The following is a 21,794-nucleotide window of genomic DNA, read 5'->3' as shown; positions in this document are numbered from 1 at the left end:
GTAAAATATCCATAAAGAAAAAGAAAATCTGTTTTCCATAAATTCATTTTGCTCTCAAAGTGCACCAGGTTGATGCATTTAACTTCAATATTTTTGACACACACTTATAAAATAGCCCTTTACCTCTGCTTACACCTATATGCTATTTTATATGCTGTGAGCTGATTATCGAGCCTTCATTGTAAGAGTCGCGGGTACAATGTGTGTGTGCGTATTCCACTGTACCGCCCGGTACATTAATGGGAAACCCTAGTTTGTAAATGTTCAATACATTTGTAACACTGTACACATGGACGTTTATTTTTTCGGTTCACCAAAAAAAAAATCTCACTCCAAGCTGAACTCAAATGTTGGCAGCCCTGCAGAAACTAATCTGCTTGTCTACAAGTAGTATTGTGTTCATGTGTTTTTCAGAAAGGGGAATCAGAATCTAAGTCACCTGAATGCGAAAAAGCTGAATATACAAAAATTCTACCTCTGAAAATTAGACGTTTGCATAACAGGCGGACATCTTGTGACACATACATGTTGTCAAGTTTCCTTATCAGAACTCCTGCAAGTGGTTTTGTTGTGTTTTTTTTAATTCTCATTGTTGTGGTTTTGAATGTACACGCTTATAGCAGAAATTGTACGTTTTGTGCAATGTAAAACCACCAAATGATGTATCCGTTTTGGAGAGCAGTGCGAAGCCTCTACCCTTTTATACCATCTTTGTTGGTTGTGGCACTGGTGGATTTAGGATAGGTGTTCATTTCCCCCCAGTGAAAACAGACAATATTAAATGCACAAAAACAACCTCTATATCCAAATATCATTCACAAATATATTCACCTCTGAAATTTTAGTGCAACAATGTTGTCCACAACGTTCAGTTTTGCCTCAACCATATTTGTATTTGAGGCTATTCTGCTCTCTTCTACCTGTAGTGGAGTTTTTCCACAAATTAGTAAGAATGTACATTTCTTTAAGGCTGTTGAATCTTATGTAATTTCAAAGAAAAGCAGATGAAAATATATTTTTATGTTCTTTATGTATCATATATCTTAGCCTATAGCCTATTTCATCAACAGATACAGAGGAGCAAATGTTGGCAATGAGAATCTTAAATCTCTCTCCAGATTACAGACTAAACATGTAAAGATCAGATTAAAAAAAGAAAGAAACATTGACATTGTGTTATTGTTGTTTTGTTATAAAGATTGTGCTAGTTATAATTCCTGTTTGGACAACAATGCATCATATTCTTTAAAATACATCATCAAATTTTGTGTTTTGCAGATGATCCAAGATGGTTATTTAATCTGTTTTGTCCTAAAGAAGTAGGGCAATACTTATTTTCCTCAAATCTCTTTTTTTTTTTATGATTGTCATTTTCTATGTCTTTATATGTATTCCCCTGATCTCAACTTTTGTGGTATACAAAATGTATAATGTTTATATGTTCTTGAATAAATAAAGGAAAAAAAGCTGGGCTGGAGCTCCACTGCCCACTGTGTTTATAAACTGTGGCGTCAGGGCGTAACCTGGAAGTAGTCACTCTGGGCGGGATAACCGGAACAACAAGATGGCGGAGAGTGAAGAGTTTCGGGTAGGCTAAAAGAAAAACACTGATTGTGACTTTCGTCTGTCAACATTAAAACACGTTACAAAAACTTGAAAATAATATGATGTTATAAATATGGCGGTCGGAGCTGACGGGCTCAGAGGATAGGGCATTACTTCGCAGAAATATGCACTTTTAAGAGCAGGTCGTTAGCGTTTAGGAAGTTAGCCTTAATGCTAAGAGACGCTAATAGGTCTCTTGTTATTTCACTTCAACTGAAACCCTTGCTGAATTTAATTTTTCAATGTGTCTGTTCGCGGTGTTGTTGTCTTTGTAAGTAGTTGTATAACGCTGTTAAGCAACCTAATTGGTCATTAAAACCCTCCTGCACGAAGTCGATTACATGCAGCTATTATCACAATGATACAACAGCTAGCAAAAAGTTAACGCTATGGTGTCTAAATATCTTAATTTTAACACCTTCATATAACCTTAGCCACACTGGTTAAAGTCTTTAGGTTTTTTCTTTGATCGTTTTAACAACTTAATAGTTTCATTGAATTGTACTGTTAAGTCTAGACTATATTTTCTGATGTAAACAACTCTGTGCAAATACAAAGCTCAGGGAACAGCTGCAACGCCGATAACTGACTGATTATTTGCTTGTTCGGTAATATAACGTGATTGAATTTGGTTAAAGGAGGCTGGGAAGTTGTTTTGCTTATGAACTACATGTATTAAACATCACTGTCTAGTATTGTTCCTGTGATAATGAAAATACAAGTGATCCTGATAATCATTTAGCGGTGTGAAGCGGGGGAGGAGGGTTACTTGTTAAATCTCAAAAAATGTAATAATTTACCTAATCTGATAAAGATGTTGTTTTTTACTAAAGGGTAGGCCTATGTAACCTTAGCAAAGAAGAAACCTACCCTGAAAGGGTTTAATAGGAAAATATAATAATGTGTGCACACAGATTTAATTGATGGTGTTAACAAATTATAAAATCTATTCTCCTACACTCTTGTTAATTAATTGTCTTGAATTAATCATTTGTATATGAATTAACTGAACATGACTTAAAACCGTTTTTGAAATTAGAACATACAGTATTCCCAAGGGAGTCACCGATAAATTGATGTATTAAAGTAAACAAACCTGATTGAACCCAGACTTATGATTATTTAATGAATGCCACAAAAGCCTGAAAACCAGATTTCCTCAAGATACAGGTTTGTCATAGAAAAGCATGCATACAATGTAATCAAGACTTGCATTGTGTGGCCTTGATGTAGGCTTGTGTAATGTTTTCTTGTTTAGATCTTTATCAGCAGTAGTGTTCAGTTGTGTAACTTATTGAGGAATCCAGAGTGTCCCAGCTTCAGGTGTTTCCGGGCTTTATTTGGCACGACAAAAGAGGTTGAAAGTCAAAATGAAGGCAATGTGTCCAGAATAAGTCAAGGATCAAAGACCCTTTGGCCCAATTCCAATCGTACTGCTTCCCACTCTGTGACGGAGTGGACTCCGTCTGTAGTCACACTCTCAGCTGTATGGCGCTCCTTCTTTAAGGCGGAGGAGGTTGTCAATACAGCGACAAGCTTGGGGAATACTTCCTATCTCTGACAGAAACGGGAACGGTTGTAACTTTCTCTAACCGTAGTTTCAAATCAGCCACTCACTGACTATTTTTTAATAAAACTCCCAAAATCTTAAAGGGCGTTTAGTTTTTATTTTATTTGTCGATGTTCGCATGGAACTATGTGTACATAGCGTGTTTCACGGGGGACACAAACAGCGTTGCACCTGGTAAGGTAGGTTCAGCAACAGGTTTATCAGGACTTATGCTGTGTGTAGTGGTCGGCCGAGTAGGCATACTCCCACTGTTGCCCTGTGATGTAGGTAAACAGTCCAAACTGCCTTTTCTGTCAGCAGGAGTCCTTCCTGTAGCAGAGACCTCAGCGTGTTGACAGGAGAAACAGCCGCGTGGGACCACACCAACAGCAGCATGAACCTCCAGCAGCCGGCACCTCTCGTCCCCCCCGTCCACCCTGATGTGCAAATGAAGCCCCTCCCCTTCTATGATGTGCTGGACATCCTCATCAAGCCTTCGAGTCTAGGTGCGCCATGGAGTTTTCTTTTCTTTTTCCTTTGAACTGTGAGACATGTAACCCTTGGTTCTGCCATCATGACTTGTGGCGGGTATTTTTGAATGATCTCATATACTGATGCAAATGTATTATTCTAGAAGTTGCTAATAATATACCAACAAAACATTTTTCATGACAATACTTTCCTGAGTAGGTTTTACAAACTAAAACCATTTAAATGTTTTGAATTGTGTAAATATAACCAGCTAGGGAATTGTTTATCACAGGATTATACCACATGCATGTCATATTTAAGCTTGAAGATTTTTTCCATCATACATTTGAAAAATGATGGCAAATGAGACCTCTGCAGCAGCACTAAGTCACATGGCCGTGCAAAACGGAGAAACATGGCGTATGTCCATTATTTGCCTATGTTTTACCCATGCGTCCCTAATTCTGATGCAGATGCTCCATGAAGGTGTAGTTAGTAGTATGAAGTACTTCACCTGTTTTGGTAATATGTGCAAAACCTAAAGGAATACAAAAAGTAACATTATGTTTTTTATGAAGAAATGTTCCTGAGAAGGCTATACAAACTAACACAAACCTTTTTAATATATTCAATTGTGTAAATACAACCAGCTGGGGAATAGCTTATCAAAAGATAATACCACTTTCATGTCAAATTGGTGCAATCATAATGATGAACTTTCATATCAACTTCCAAGACGTATTTGAAACTGGAACATTTTGTGATATATCCGACTTGGCAATAAGTAGTCTAGTAGTGACTGAAAATAAAATATGGAACCTTGATATCAGAAGTAGATTTCAATGAAATTCAACCCAAAGTTTGAGTTATTTGGTCAATTAAGAGTATTTTAACCCTTACATGACCAACATCCTATATGACTAACAAGACTTATACCTGACGAAGGCAGTGCCAGCCAACACTAGCAAGGGTACAGTTTGTAATTGTTCTGTAGTAAGGCCTAACCGGAGTGGACTGTGTTCCTTAAGTGCCTTTGTCCCTAGTACAGAACTTTAATTGAATTGTGAACACAATTATCCTTCGTTGTGGAAGAGGGAAAGACTCATGAGAATAGAGATTAGACACTGAACCATCAGAAACAATTCAGAAAAAGTTCAGAAGTTTTTTGAGATATTTCTCTCCAGCAAAGTGATCAGAAGTCGAAAATGCACTCTGTGTGTTGTATTTCATTTGCTGATCCTGAAAACACTCGCTACACAGGGCGGAAATCCTGCATCAAGTACCCCCAGGGCTCCACGTACCCCCGGTTTGGAACCGCTACTGTAGTTCATTGAGAGGCAGCACAAATGAAAACATTGAAACAGATAGGAGGGGGCTGCAGTGTTTCAGTGCACTCTAAGGAGAGTATTGAGTTCATGGTGTGGGGATTGTGCAGATGAGTTGGGATTACTGCAGTGATCCATCTGAAAAGGTACCAAAATGGTAACTTGTTGTTCCGTATGAAGATCACTAATGATGCTAATGTGTGTTTATTAGCCATGGTATTCACTCTAACTTTCAGTCACCATTTGTGTCTCCAGGAGCGAGTCCTGCACAGAGGTACCACCAAGAGAAATACTTCATCTTTGCCCTGACACCACAACAAGTTCGTGAAGTGTGCATATCCAGGTAGGACTGTTTAATGAAAAGCGACTTGTGGTGTTAAATAATAAATCACTGATTCTTGAGAGTTGGGACAAAACACTTTCTGAAAAATATTTTTTGAAAATGTACACTATTGATTACAGTTATATATTCATGTAGATTAAGATATGTGCTATTTAACCATGTAAAGGTGCAGGCTTGAGGCTAAAACACATTTTTAATAAATTCACATGTTTACCTTAAAGGCCATGTAATGCATCTAACACAGGTGTTTTTTAACATGTAGTTTAGATATCACCAGAATAAAAATAAATACAAATGTTTAAAGTTTCGTCATAATTAAATGACATATACGTTAAAAACCGATGTTGGTTCCGAAGTTTGCCGAGTACGCCCCCGATCACTCCCGAACGAGTGGTGACGTCACACGTGGCAAACATTGCCATTTGATCAAATCAGTCCAAATGGCAAGCAACGCGATAACTTCAGACAGCGACAGCGATCATTCAAGCTCAGATTCAGTGGGTTATCTGGATTCAGTTACAGAAGTAGAGAGTGAACCAGCTAGCCTTTCACTTCAAGGCATTTTGCCTTATAAGTACGAGCCTCCTGCCCAGCAATCGAACAACGAGGCAGAAACTTGTGAAAGAGAAGCGGATTCCGCAGCCGGCGAGACTCGAGTCGGCAATACTGAATGGTAAATTCTGTTTTATTTAGTTTGACCTGCACTAAATGTCGATCTTAATTTGTCATCTGTTCCTCACACGTCCGGCAGATATTGTTTTGTTTTTTAATGTTATGTACAATATTCAGGTGTACATGTCAATGCTGTGAAAGCATGCCCACTGCAGATGAATGTGTATGCTGCAGAGAGATCTGGCAGGTGATGGAACAAATAGACAGTTTGCAACCTACTGACCAGATAGCAGAGTCCTGCATCGGGTCGGGTATCCGCGGGTACCCGACGGGTGACCCGCAAAAAAGGCGATTTGCGGGTGGTATTTTTTCAAACGCTTTTTTCCGGGTTCGCTTCTGGGTAAAACAAAGATGTTGCGGGTGTTGCATAATAAATATATTTAAACAATAATAATTTAGTTTAATGTTTAAATCCTCAGACCTCTCCTCCGCGGTACCGAGCATAATCATAACCTCTGCAGTGCATCTATCTGCTGCTGAGCGCACCACATTCTGAATGGCTGAGGTGAAGCTCTCTATAGCGGAGAATACAGCATTTTCAATAACTCTTCCTCAAGAGCAAAATCCAACGTCTGGGAGGCTTTTGGTGTCATCCTAGATGGAGAAAATAAACAACATCCCAGGCTTTTTGAGCCAAATATGCAACTGCGTGTGTTTAATAATTGCACGTTGTCACTGCTTATATATATGCGGGTTCGGGTCGGGTTGCCGATCATGTGCCGGCGGGTCGGGTCGGGTTGCGGGACTAATTGGCCATATGTGCGGGTAGCGGGGCGGGTTCGGTACTGCACGTCACGGGTGCGGGGCGGGAGCGGGTCTTGAAAATCAGACCCGTGCAGGACTCTGCCAGATAGAAGACACCGACGAGAAACCAAGGTGCATTATTAGCCACCCAGGCTTTAGAGAAGGCTGTCTCAGTGTTTGGACACTGAAAATAGCGTATCTTCAATACAAACAACAACACAGAGCAGTTGATGGCCCACTACACCAGTAAGTAAATATTGATTGACCCAACTGCCTATTGCAGCTTTGCTTTCATATAATACTTTTAGTCGCTGCAGATATGGTACACTTTTAAAGATACCATTAAACTCTTTCAAGCAGTCAAAAACAGCTTGGCTTTTATTTTTTCTGTGTATGCAAGTTCAATGTATGCTTGAGAAAAGAAACAACTACACATGTGAGGAAATATATAAGAGGTCTATGATTCTGTCAAGCAGTCATGTATAACCTCATATTTATTTTGTACAAGTAAAATACAAATATCATGTTATAAGCCAATTTGTAACAATTGCTACATAATAGTAGGCTACTACATAACATTTTATTTTTCTCCAAATATATTTATAATCTGTATACTTTTTTTTCATTAGGAAGTATCGATATACAGCTTATCGACAGTTTGTACGTTGGTGCTGGGGTGTAGGCCTACTCGGCCCAAAAATCAGAGTCCCGCTGCATGTGCTGTAACCGAGATACGGAAGACTTACCCTGAGCCGGGAGGCCGCTATCAGGGATTTCAATGGCCAAATCTGTAATTTGACATAAGTCATGCAGCTGAACTGGTTAAAATGGTTTCGCATGATGTAAATAATTTACAAAGTACATCATTTACAATATTATTTTTCCAAAGAAACATGTAAATATAACAACATTTTCCAAATCACAAATTTGTAAGATTGTATTAATTTACTGTTTGATAAATAAAAAAGGGTTCTTTTGTTAATTTTTCACTTGTAACATTTTATCTTTATTGCAGTGTACATTAGTCTATTTTGGTATATGTGCGAGCCCACAAATAATTAAAAGTGGTAAAAATAATAAAGATATTCAGACGTAATTCATTTTTGGCCTTACTTATTTCACTTCAACTTTTATATATTTCAGTCACTAGGCAAGTTCACTGTACTCTGGTGACATTTAGCTCAAGCTGGCATAACACCTGTAGTAACTTAATTCTGACCCGAGTTTTGTGCACAATCTTCCAGCACCCATGATCAATGTTTATAGCAATCAGGAAACATTCACAGCTCACAACTACACATCGCTTCCCCATCATGAATTGTTAGATAAAAAAAGTTTAGCGAGGTCTGGTTACACATATGTTGAGCGAAAATAGCGGAAGGATACAAAACAAACAATCCAGACGAGGCTGGTGTTTGCCACGTGTGACGTCACACAGCTGGGTTAATGGCTGGCAAGCTTTTCGCTACCGGAGCGGAATAACACGGGAAAGTGGCACACATTTCATGTTATTTGGGGGGTATTTATGGAAAGAATCATTGATGTTGATATGTCAAATGAAACAGTGGAAAGTGATGAAGCGATTTATTAACACAGAATAACTTTTATTTTGGACATTACATGGACTTTAAAAACTTGATTTGTGTCAACTACGTCAGACACACTAAAAGTATATCATTATATAATTATAATAGCCCAACAAGAATCTTAAGTTCTGATGTATGTTGTTATAGTGTTTAGTTAATCTTATATGCAATAAAATATAATATATAAACTAACGGCTTAATTTCACACTGTTATGAATACACAGATTTAAAAAAAAAAAATTGCATTTTCAAACTTTATCTTTTATTTTGCCACTAAAGAAAAAAAAATCCTTAAGGGAATAAGACACAAGAGGGTGTAGATCTTATGGTCCTTTATTACTTAAACAACACAAACTGAACAAAGAATTAGTTTTTCCCCAGAACAATTACAAAAACATACATCTGAGGTTGCTGATGAAGATCTGACGGTGTTGACGGGAAACTGACTGAGTTGACAAAATTGTATTTGCATTTCTGATTAATGAACAAATGCTTTTTTAAACAGATGGAAGTGACAATAGATTCATAAATAACAACTCCTTGTCTTCATTCAACTGAAATAAACTAACTTAGTGTAAATCAATCAATGTTTATTTATATAGCCCAATATCACAAATGTTACATTTGTCTCAGTGGACTTCACAGTTTGTACAGAATATCAGTATGACAATATGACACCCTCTGTCCTTAGACCCTCACATCGTACAAGGAAAAACTTCCAGAGAAAACCCCACAGTTTAAAGGGAAAAATGGGAGAAACCTCAGGGAGAGCAACAGAGGAGGGATCCCTATCCCAGGACGGACAGACGTGCAATAGATGCCGTGTGTAAATTGAAAAAATAATACATTTGCAACATAGGTAGTCCAAATGTTTTGAAATGCATGTGTGTATAATAAGAAGATGAATCCACGAGGATATCCATCCAGGACTTATGATCCAGGACCGCAGCCACGACTCAAGATCCAGGACTCGCAATCCATGACACAGGACCGCAGGATCATCCATGACTCCGGATCCCGGCGTATATAGACACCAAAAAGAAAGAAATTTGGGGAAGCTGGGTTAATCGGAACATGAGAGTACACAGGTATAGACAGAGAGAAGGAAGAAGTAAGATGTCCCCCGACAAACTAAGCCTATATCAGCAAAACTAGGGGCTGAATCTAATCAGCCCTAACTATAAGCTTTATCAAAAAGGAAGGTCTTAAGCGCACTCTTAAAAACGGATAGGGTGTCTGCCGTCCGAACACAAACTGGAAGCTGATTCCACAAAAGTGGAGCTTGATAAGAAAAGGCTCTGGCTCCCATTGTACTTTTAGAGACTCTAGGAACAACCAACAACCCTGTATTCTTGGAACGCAATGCCCTAGTAGGACAATAGGGTATAATGAGTTCTTTAAGGTAAGATGGCGCCTGCCCATTAAGGGCTTTGTAGGCGAGAAGAAGAATTTTAAATTCTATCCTGTGTTCTATAGGGAGCCAGTGTAAGGCAGCCAGAACAGGAGTAATGTGGTCCCTTTTCCTAACTCTCGTTAGTACACGAGCTGCAGCATTTTGAATCAGCTGAAGCGACTTGACTGACTTCTTGGTACACCCTGATAATAAGGAGTTACAATAATCCAGCCTTGAAGTAACAAATGCATGGACTAGTTTCTCTGCATCGTTTTGAGGCAAGATATGCCTGATTTTTGCAATGTTACGTAGATGGAAGTAGGCGGTCCTTGAAATGGATTTTATGTGGGTGTTAAAGGATAAATCCTGATCAAATATAACACCAAGATTCCTTACAGTCTCACTGGAGGCCAAATTAATGCCATGCATAGTTAATATATCTTTAGATAATTTGTTTCGTAGATTCTTCGGGCCAAGTACAATAACTTCAGTTTTGGTCGTGTTTAACATCAAAAAATTTAAGGTCATCCACGTTTTTAAGTCCTTGAGGCAGTCTTGAATTTTATTTAGATGATTAATTTCATCAGGCTTGATTGATAAATATAGTTGAGTATCATCCGCATAACAATGAAAGTTTACAGAATGATTCCTTATAATATTGCCTAACGGAAGCATATATAGGGTGAACAAAATAGGTCCAAGCACTGAGCCCTGTGGCACTCCATGGCTAACTTTGGTTTGCATGGAAGATTCATCGTTGACACGTACAAACTGAGAGCGTTCAGATAGATAAGACCTAAACCAGCCTAAAGCAGTTCCCTGTATGCCAACTAAGTGCTCTAGTCTTTGCAATAGGATATCATGGTCGATAGTATCAAATGCAGCACTAAGATCGAGCAAGACAAGAATAGAGACAAGTCCCTTGTCAGAGGCTATTAGAATGTCATTTGTGACTTTAACCATAATACAGCGTTTCAAACTATAACAAATTGCCCCGTTTCCAACTATTACAAAAAATAAGCTAACAATCAGCCATAGGTGATGCTGCAAAACAAGGCATACTTCAAAACTAGGAAAAAGAAGAGAGCAGGAACACACGTGTTGAGGAGGTGCTTACATTGAAAAAACACACTATGCTTTAAAGCAGGGGTGGGGAACCTTTTTCCTCTCAAGGGCCATTTCAATTTTTACAACATCCTTCGAGGGCCGTACATATAATTGAACTCAACGTCTGCTTAAAAAACTCAAATCACAGCCCATTCATTTCGCGTTTCTTTCATGCTGTGCAAAGAAAAAGCAACCTCTTAATCTAGATATTTGACCATGACCCGTGCATTCATGCACCGTGGCATGACCATCAAAACAGAAAGATATGGACACAAGATGTGCGCAAATGTATTTAGTTGGTGGGGGGGGCGGATCTAACCTCATCCAGGGGGGTTTGGGGGCATGCACCACCAGGAAGATTTTTTCTAAATGTTGAAGTTAAAAGCATCAATCTGGTGCACTTTGAGAGCAACATGAAGAGATCTATGGATACATCTCTCAACACCCATATGAAACAGAACTGTAAGCAGATTTTTTTCTTTATGGATATTTTACAAATCACTTCCCTTTTAAACTGTATTCTTGTTTATTAATAACTTTTTTTTACTGTCATATTAGTATTGTATACCTGTTTACTTTATTCTCTTATTTTTCTATAACTATAATGATCATATAAAGATGTGCCTTTACCTCACTGGTTGGAGAAAAAGCTTCTTATATTCGTTAGCATAGCTAGCTAACCAGATGCTAATAACAACAACGTTATTGACTATATGATCAGTATGACAGATGAACAGATCGCCACTGGGCTTTCAACTAAAGACACAGCCACGCAAAAACTGCTGCATGTGTCCGGCTCCTTATGGGTATTGCAATTTGTGAAGTCCCGGCCCGGAGCCGCATTCTGATGCTCTCCGTTAGAACTACACTCCTGTCAGACGAGACATATACCATGTGATGACACGTTAGGCTCGTGTTGTGTTCAAGGACCCTGACCTTGGCCAGGAAAAACAAGCTTGTTTAATTATTTTGCGGTCTAGATTTCTTGAATTTTTTTCTTTTTTGAGTGTGTTTTATAAATTACCTCGAGGGCCATACCAAATGGTCTCGCGGGCCGTATACGGCCCGGAGGCCGGAGGTTCCCCACCCCTGCTTTAAAGCATGAATGCAGTCACACACTGGACTTATGCCTTGAGCAGCAGGTGTCGGACATGCTCACGCTCTATGAAGTCCATCACATCAGGGGCAATACTGTAGATCTCGCTTGTTCTTGATTGGACTGGAGATGCATTTCCCATTAGTTTCACTATGATGTCTTGAACTGGGCAGAAACAGACATCCTTCTTTGCCACACTTGGGCTTAACCTTTGCTGTTGGACCATGGGGATGCAGAAATTCCACTTTCACATCTTGATGCTCAGTATCCACAGCAATGGTCTTGGCTAGCCACCAGTGGTCATCATATACTACTGCTAACCAGTCTCCATTATTAAGGCTGCTAACAGTTGTTACTGTCACAGTACCCTCAGGACCTTTCAATGGCTCCTCATCCAACTCTTCCATCACATCTTCCATTTCCACATCCTCTTCCATCTCCCCTCCCATCTAATTTTCCATCTAAAGGTCTTTTCTTTCTTGCCCTACGGGTATCACTCTGCTGTTCATCTAGGCCCTTAAAATAGAAGGTAGCTGGGCAGAAGCACTGGCAATCCAACATCTTGCTGCAAAAGCTGGATAGTTGTCTGTAGTGGATCCTGTTCTCATGGGCGATTACCTGGTGTATTTGTCTTGTTAAGGGAACCGGTCTGAGAGGATCTATGAGAAGTGTATCATATCTTTCCATGTCTTCTTCTACAATGTAGTGTAGCTGAACACCCTTCAGACTGTTTGAGACCTTCTCAAAGAATATGTTTCCATCTGTCACATCATTTCCTCTCCGTACCAGGTTGTCAGCTGTTCTTTTTACTGTTCCGCCAATGCCGTCTGGTGCGCCTTTACCATGGGATGTGGGGAAGAAGTGCCACGTTGCTTTTTCAAACCCTAGTGTAGGTGGAATAGCAGACAAAAGAAAAAAGTTCTTTTTCTTATACTGTTTACTTGGTCCATCAGACCAGAAGTGCACAGTGGTGACCTGTGGATATTTAGTCTTGATATCTTTTAAGACAGGTTCCATGTGTGTCCAGATTGCCGCAGCATCTTGTCTCTTCGACTCGGAAAAATGCTGCCTTTTCCCCCTTTGTGTAATACATTCCAGTATGGAGTGTTATCTGTGGCAGATTTTGTCCAAAATGGCAGGCCTGAACTTCAGATTTATATTTGCATCTCCAGGATTCTGAGAAGTCAACATGGACGATTGCTGTACTCTCATCACAGGAGTCAATTGTGTTGATGTATGCTTTTGACTGGTTTCGCACTGAACACACATGTGTTGTGGTTTGATTTCTGAGTTCTTGCCCATAGAGTTTTATGAGCTCTGAAAGGCTGCCACTGTGTTGGACAAGCTTAGTGTTGATGTGGATTCCATTGCCTGTGTCTTCTAGAACTCTCCCACTGCCTCCACTGAACATGGATTTGGTCTTGCTCTTTGGTTGTAACTCCCTTTGTTTAGACATCGTGAGCAGGTGCGAAAAAGGCAGGCCTCACTTGCTGGAGAGCAACAAACTAATTAAAAACTGTCATCTAGTTTGTTTGACTTCACAATACCAGACATTCTAAGGACCTTAAGCATGCATTCTCATGTATTTGACACAGACAGGTCTTCCGATCAGATGCTTTTGGTGCTGTGACATAGAAGGGCTTCAGAGCACAGAATGAAGAATAGCTCAGCTTTACAGTGGGGTTCCTGATAAGAAAATCAGTATGGAGGTTGATCATGGAGTCTGTCAGGATCATTCTCTGCTGCTTGATCTTGTTCCTGGTGATTGTGTCAGTCTTATCAGTTGTCACACGTGCAGAGTTCAGGAAGAAATCCTGAACAGTCTGTGTGATACCTTCTAGGAATGTTGGCTTTTTTGTTGGCTGATCCTTTCCTCTCATTAGCTTGTAAGTTAGCCCAAACTGCTGGATTTGGTAAAGAAGACGGTACTTTTTTAGGGTCTTGCCTGATGACACACTTTGTGCTGGTTTCTGGCGCCGTGGCCCAGGAGGTTGTTTGTTTTTCTTCAGCTCTCTTCTGATGATGTAGTGGAATAGAAGAGCTTTTTTGATCTTTGAATTCCTTATTTTGCTTCCTGATAGCATCTTCTTTGTTTCTTTCCCTGGAGAGTCCAGTGGTGTATTAACTGTAGCCTTTTTTTGTGTGCAATATTGTTTTTCTTAGTTTGTTTTGTTGCTTTGTTACATTCTTAAGCTTCTCTTTCAACATTTTTATTTCTCTTGAATGCCTTTTTCGTGTTTTACTTCTTTCCTTTCTTTCCCTTTCCTGTCTGCGAGACTCTCTGGTATTGTGTTCTAGAATATCTTGATCTTGCGGACTATCTCGGGGGGTGTCTGCCTCCTGCACTGCACCTTCGCAGGACCTTTTCTGTCTGGACCTTTTCTGTGCCTCTCTCCAATACTTTCTCTGATTACTCTATGCCCTGTCTCCCGTCTTGTCTATCTGTATCATTTTTTTGTCTTGAACTCTCCTCTTCCACCTCTGTCTGTCCTCTACTTGCATGGTATATTTCTTCTCTGGGTCACTGTTTAATTTTTCTCTTCTCTTTCGTTGGTACTCTCTATTTCTTCTCCTTCGCTCTTCAACTGACAATTTCTCTCTAGCCATGTTTTCCTTTAATACAAAAGACATGAAAAATATATTTGAATATTATTATGGAATCAGGTGTCCATTTACTTAACATGACTGATTGATTGATTGATTTATTGATTGATGTAAAAATCTTAAAGGTGCAGTGTGTGTTCCGACAACCAGATGTTGAAAACATACACTGGCTTGTGCAGACAAAATCAATGTCCAGTGGAAGTAGTGGGAGATAAGCCACAGCCATTACAACATTCTATTCCTTTACTATGTTCGAAAATAGTATAATATTGGCACATTAAGCGGTTATTGGTGGATTTGTCAGCTTACATGTCAACTCCGTCAGACATAATACCTGACGGAGTTGACTCTGACGGAGTTGACGAAATGGCACGTTTTTTCCCTCTGCAGAAAAAAACACAGATAGCTAGCTAGTTTTTTGGCTATTGCTAGCTGTCTCCATAATCTCAATAAAATACTTTCATTGAATCCAATATGGTTTATTAAAAGGTATCATAACAGAGAGATGGTGTTGACATGCTCCAGCTGTGACCATAGGAAAATTGACATTGTTCATCTAAAATATCAAAAAAGATCAAACATACCAGACAATGTGGTATTGATGTATTCACCACAGCCAGGGGAATGAAAAGGGACCCTCAGGGATATAGCTCACAATGCTATTGCCTGATTTAATGAGGTTTATCATGACAAAATCGGAGTTGACGGAAACAGAGGACACAACTTTGATAGGCAGATTTCTATGGAACATATTTTTAGATGTTCATGGCATGCATCGTTTTATACATTCATAACCCTTATGTTTGATTTGATATAAATGTTTTCACAATGTAGAGGTTTTTAAAGATTTTGGGGACTGGTGAATATTGTGACCTCTTGCTGAGGACAAGAGAAATAACATGGGCCGTCTAACCACTGGTGATACATTTATACAAATATCCCTCAAAAAAGTAATTATCTATGCTAAAACAGAACATCAGTGTTCACAATTCCTTTGGATCTAACTTTGTGAGTATGTCAATCATTATTAATTTATTTATTTTTGAAATAAGACTTTTCTATGTGGGACATGTTTTGTCCCGACTCTCAAGAATCAGTGAAATATGATTAGTTTGTTAAACCTTGTTTCTTTGCAGGGATTTTCTACCAGGGGGAAGACGAGACTATATGGTTCAGATTCAACTGAGGTGAGAACTGTCTCTGACATGTAGATAAAACATCTTCAAATACTTTGAATCGAAAGGAAAGAAAAACAAATGAAAGTAATACACATTTATTTGAATGAAGTGAGCAAACCATTTATTAAATCTCTTTTTCAAAATCATATTATATTTTTATATTCATGTTTTAGAAACCAGGACTTTCTGCCGATACATGCTGTTGTTAATTGCAGTAAACCCACGTTTTGGGGGTTCTTTTAGACACAATGATACATTTGTTTCAAATGTAATTGTATAGAAATAAAGCACACTGCAGACAGAATACAGATCTACTTAAGTAAACGGAGACAATACAGACAACAACTGCATTCAATAAATGTACATTTAGGTTCAACGCTATTGTGTATCAGTTATGAAACTATTTTTATCAGATGATCTATATCAGCCATAAGAAGATTCAACTTATTGTCATTACGTAGTACATGTACTATGTAACAAAATGGTTTCTCTGCATTTGACCCATCCTAGTGTTAGGAGCAGTGTGCTGCCATTATGTCCACCTTTACTCCAAACCTTCCATTATAAACGTGTCATCACAGGTTTACTAAACATGTACTATGAGTAGGAAAGACACTTCAAAAACACTACAATACACCAGTTTTGCCTCCTACTTTGAAGTCATGAGGAGTCTGCTTTTTTCCAGATAGATTCGGTCTCTTAAATGTTTCGTTGTGTTTTCAGGTTTTGCTTATCAGAGACGAGTTGCCCTCAAGAGGACAACTACCCAAACAGTCTTTGTATAAAGGTCAATGGGAAACTTTTCCCTCTGCCAGTAAGTGCTTTCTTCTTCTCCAGAAGTCAATCCAACCCAAGTCATCCTCATAAAGACGCTCACAAAGCATGTTATTCTCGTAGGGTTATGCACCACCACCAAAAAACGGTGTGGAACAGAAGAGACCGGGAAGACCTCTCAACATCACCTCTCTGGTCCGCCTCTCCTCCGCCGTACCCAATCAGATTTCAGTGACATGGGCACCTGAAATTGGAAAAGTGAGAATATGAAAATTATTCAAACACTTAATACTGTATTTCCCTGTGCTTGAGTTGGACATTTAAGGTCGTTAACAGTGCATTAGATTCCGTAAAGGTTGTTTGAATGTTTTACAGACGTACTCCATGTCTGTGTACCTGGTGAGGCAGCTGACATCCCCACTGCTCCTGCAGAGGCTGAGGATGAAGGGCATCAGAAACCCAGACCACTCCAGAGCACTGAGTGAGTGCACAGTGAAACCCTTCAGTGTGGCAGACTACATGCCATTCAGCAGCACTTTCTCACAACGTGTTGAAAGCCAGTCTGGAGTGGGCCTCCAGACTGGCTTCCCCTGGGGATGACTTTGGTTTTTGCATATTGTGTGTGTGTGTATATGTGTGTGTATATGTGTGTGTATATATATATATATATATATATATATGTGTGTGTGTATATATATATATGTATATATATATATATATATATATATATATATATATATATTATTTTTTTTTTGTTGTTGTTGTAATGAATTATTTTGTTTCCCATGCCCTCTGTGTTCCAGTTAAAGAGAAGCTGACAGCAGATCCAGACAGTGAGATTGCTACGACGAGCCTTCGAGTCTCACTCATGTGCCCGGTAAATGAAGCATCCATGTTCAATGTTTATGTGACTTTTAAATGGCAAATTTTTTATTCTTACCCTGAGACACTAGTCAGGAACAAGAGTACCTTTAGTGAAATACTCATTCCACCAAGATGCACCACAGAGCGCCACAGGAAGTCCTTCCTGCCTGTGGCCATCAGACTCTTTACTCTTTCAGGGGCAAGCCCCCAGGAAGTGTGGCCGATGTTGGAGCCAATTTCCGTAGTGACCAAACAGCGGTAGTTGTGCCCATTGATCTGATCACAGAATTATCATGCATTACTTTCTGCCACAAGTTCTCATTTGAGATACCACTGGGGGGTGCCAAAGTCTGAAGAATTCAATATACATACCATGATCACATTTAAAAAGCACAAAGGCTCGAGAGCATCTTCGCCTTAAACCAATAAATGAGCATTCCCTTCAGAAGTCAAGTTGTATTGGTTTTCATGACATGAATTATTAGATTCAATTCATTTTGCCATCATGTCCATTGTGTTAATGTTACTTAGACCTTTCCAGTTGTTACATTATATAAAGATAATGCCATGTAAGGAAAACGGCATGAATTGAACCAAGCATTTCCTAAAGGCATGTGTCCTGACTGACCTGTGTGTTTTGTCCTCCAGCTGGGTAAGATGCGCCTGACGGTGCCGTGCCGGGCGGTTACCTGCTCCCACCTGCAGTGCTTTGACGCAGCCCTGTACCTGCAGATGAATGAGAAGAAACCCACCTGGATCTGTCCTGTGTGTGACAAGAAGGCTGCGTACGAGAGTCTCATCATCGACGGGTCAGTTCCCTTCATTGGACCACATCACACACCTGCTGCTTCTACATTCAGATTGTGATACAAAAGATAAAACAAGTTATTAAAGCTGGGCAGAATAATTCCTAATATCTCTACTTCACCATAAAATGGAAAAAATTGGCGTAATAATAATCTCTATTTGTCTAGCACCTTTCATACAAGAACTGCAGTTTAAAGTGCTTCACAGTAAAGCCCCTGTCACGCTGTCCCAAAATTGACACCCGATGGACACACGATGAAGGAAATGTTCAAATTCGGCTCTGATCGTAACAACATCGGGCCATTCGTGAGGGCATCTTAAAGGAGAGCTATGATGCTATATGTAAATGATATAGTGTATGACCATACCTATATAAGGTATATTTATACATTTTAATTTTTAAAATACCAAACGGATCATTTTTTAGCCATGCCTCATTTCGCTAATTTTCGCTCTATTCCAAGCCTGTCTTTGAAAATTCTGAACAGCTGCTGACCACGCCCCCCTGCAGAAGAGGGGGGCGTGAGCCGGCGAGAGTCACGTTACCATGTTTGCTGTGATAACGAGTGTGGAACATGTCATCTGAGAGCAATGCATGTTTTCAAGCATATTATCAATTTGATCCAGAAATTGACCCTGAAGCAGCGGAGGTTTTGGTGGAGGTGCAAACATCTCGGTTTCAGCAGGATGTTTCTGAAAGGTTAGTTGACAACATACTTGTCAACCCTCCCGATTTTCGCGGGAGACTCCCGATTTCATTGCCCTCTCCCGGTTTCCTCCCGGGGTCATATTTCTCCCGCATTTCTCCCGATTTCTGACAAAATCAGATTTACACACGACTGTTTCCACTCTGACTTTAATACAGCACCATTGTTTGGTTTCCATGGTAACATGTCTCTTTAGTAGCGCGCGCAACTCAAAGTCTGAGAGGGTGAGGTAGATATTCACAGAAAACAGAACAAGAATCGACAACTACTCTACTCTCTGCTCACTCCTTTCCTGTAAAATACAGGTCCAGCCCACACATATGCTCCATCAAGGACGGTGCTACAGTCCGCAAGGCAGTGCACTTACAACTACAATAAGCATGTTAATGTTAATCTAACAGCTCCGGCGATCCACTAGCCCCCCCCCCCCCCCCCCAATTTTGCATTTGGAAATGCTCCCGATTTCTGAGGTCTAAAGGTTGGCAAGTATGGTTGACAAGCTGTTGTCCCTATTTATTTTACTCTGTTTGTTACGATGCTTGCTACTTATTCCGTTCATATTTTGGCTAATTAGCAAGAATGCAATGTGTACAGTTTGTAACCCAGCAATAAGTCTCTGAAAGTCGGGGAAAGGTTGTGTGGATAGAGGCAGAGCGCAGCGGCAGGCAGGCAGAGGAGCAGGCTGCAATAAGTTGGAGAGTTGACCAATAAGCGGAGCACCTCTTTGTGACGTAGAAAAGTGTTGAAATCTGGATCCGTTTTTTTCAGATCCGTTGCAGCCCCTTTTTTAGAGATTTGGCTAAGGAGGAACATAGAGAGGGTTGTGTTTTCTGACACTTGGTGAGTTCCCTGGAACACCGGACACATATTCATGTATAAAAGACGTACAAAGGTGCATTTTGCATGATAGGTCCCCTTTAAGCCATCGTATGACCGCCGGTGGAGTTTCTCAGGTTCCGGCAGCTACTTCGTGAGCGGCAACTTCGTAAGGCACTCGTGAGGGCATCTTGTCAAATCGTGAGGGCATCTTGTCAAATCGTGAGGGCATCTTGTTATCATCGGTGCCATCGGGCATTCGCCCTCACTCTGATCGGGGCGAATGCCCGATGGCACCGATGATAACAAGATGCTCTCACGATGGCCTTACGAAGGGCAAAATTGACACACGAATTCAACACGAAAATGAACCTTCGCAAGGTCCTTTGGCAACTTTTTGGCATGCCAAAGATTTTGCCACCGCTCACGAAGTTGCTGGCGGAGCCTAAGAAACTCTACCGGCAGTCATACGATGGCTTAAGATGCCCTCACGAATGTCCCGATGTTGTTGCGATCAGAGCTGAATTTGAACATTTCCTTTATCGTGTGTCCATCGGGTTGTTTTATTGCACAACACAATCATGTAAACATATTATGTAAATAACCAAATTTGTGTTCTGTGAAACTGAAAAGGATATAATATATTATTTTGAAGGCGAGTTGACAGGAAGTTGTTTTTGGTATGGAAACAACACTATGGAGATAACGTAATATCTTCTACATATAAAGACGGATAAAGTAAAGAACAAAGTCTGAAAATATCAGTACAGTATCATAGTACTTTAACATAATCGTTTTTGTTACTTTCGTTGCAGTTGTATGTCTTAAATGTAATGTAAATGTTGCCTTCGTGTGTGGTTCGGGGCCATCTTCGTGCGAAATTCACAATTCCATATTCGTGTGTCCATCGGGTGTCAATTTCGGGACAGTGTAACAGGGGCTTTAACGGTTGACTTCTCTTAAAAAACTCACAGAAAATGGATATAAGATAGAATACAGTTACCAGTAAATGACATAAAAACAAAAAATAGCATAGAAAAGACGTAACAACATTTTTATTAAAGGTCTGACAATAGAATTGCGCATTAAAAGGAGGATAGTGGAAATACAAAAATGTAAAAAAATATATATATTTCTCACATTGAGAGTGTTGCACATGTAATTCCATATGCGATACAGTCTGCATCAACATTGAGAAGTATTGGAGAAACACAACATTGAAGGATTGGAACGTGCTTGGAACATCCCTTTTTCTAACACAAGGATCAATAGGTTTGACATTTCGGTGTAATCAATTGGGACATTCCTCATACCAGAGGTGGGACCAAGTCATTGTTTTGCAAGTCACAAGTTAGTCTCAAGTCTTTGCCTTCAAGTCCCGAGTCAAGTCCCGAGTCAGAGACAGGCAAGTCCCGAGTCAAGTCCCAAGTCAAGACCGACAAGTCTCAAGTCGAGTCCCAAGTCCTACCGTTTGAGTTTCGAGTCCTTTCGAGTCCTTTTAACAACAGGGAAATAATATTTACACAGATCATGTATGCTTTTAAGATTTGTATACATTTATTAAACCTTTTTTTGCAAGAACATTGTTCAAACACTCTTTTTAACTCATTTCAAAACCTAAGTGTAACCTTAACCTTTTCAAACATGTCACCACTTTATAAAAGATATCCTCGCTCCCAAAAAATTATCTAAATAATCTACATGTAATACATTCATGCCTCTATCAGTTCCTGTTGCTCCCTTGATAAACAATTGGCATGCATCCATAGAGGTGTGTGTGTGTGTGTGTGTGTGTGTGTGTGTGTGTGTGTGTGTGTGTGTGTGTGTGTGTGTGTGTGTGTGTGTGTGTGTGTGTGTGTGTGTGTGTGTGTGTGTGTGTGTGTGTGTGTGTGTGTGTGTGTGTGTGTGTGTGTGTGTGTGTGTGTGTGTGTGTGTGTGTGTGTGTGTGTGTGTGTGTGTGTGTGTGTGTGTGTGTGTGTGTGTGTGTGTGTGTGTGTGTGTGTGTGTGTGTGTGTGTGTGTGTGTGTGTGTGTGTGTGTGTGTGTGTGTGACTGCGTGTGTGTGTGTGACTGCGTGTGTGTGTGTGACTGCGTGTGTGTGTGTGTGTGTGACTGCGTGTGTGTGTGAGAGAGAGAGAGACTGCGTGTGAGAGA

At 39.9% G+C, this 21,794-nt stretch overlaps 1 protein-coding gene across 2 annotated transcripts in view; it reads left to right on the top strand.

The window, feature by feature from the left end:
• Positions 1 to 1,504: 1,504 nt before the first annotated feature.
• The window catches only part of pias2 (protein inhibitor of activated STAT, 2), a 32,210-nt gene continuing 11,920 nt past the window's right edge, over positions 1,505 to 21,794 (top strand). Inside the window, exons 1-9 of one of the 2 annotated variants that reach the window (XM_079687445.1) lie at positions 1,505 to 1,588; positions 3,476 to 3,660; positions 5,206 to 5,293; positions 15,632 to 15,682; positions 16,397 to 16,487; positions 16,571 to 16,705; positions 16,823 to 16,928; positions 17,251 to 17,324; positions 17,960 to 18,120. In XM_079687445.1, coding sequence (XP_079543571.1) covers positions 3,549 to 3,660; positions 5,206 to 5,293; positions 15,632 to 15,682; positions 16,397 to 16,487; positions 16,571 to 16,705; positions 16,823 to 16,928; positions 17,251 to 17,324; positions 17,960 to 18,120 — 818 coding nt within the window. In that variant the 5' untranslated portion in view covers positions 1,505 to 1,588; positions 3,476 to 3,548. Of the gene's footprint in view, positions 1,589 to 3,472; positions 3,661 to 5,205; positions 5,294 to 15,631; positions 15,683 to 16,396; positions 16,488 to 16,570; positions 16,706 to 16,822; positions 16,929 to 17,250; positions 17,325 to 17,959; positions 18,121 to 21,794 lie in introns of both variants that reach the window. The other variant, XM_079687446.1, reaches the window with a different exon arrangement.

This window comes from Notothenia rossii, assembly GCF_949606895.1.
Source record: "Notothenia rossii genome assembly, chromosome: 6".
NCBI lineage: Eukaryota > Metazoa > Chordata > Actinopteri > Perciformes > Nototheniidae > Notothenia > Notothenia rossii.
This window is presented reverse-complemented; position numbering and strand designations above follow the sequence as displayed.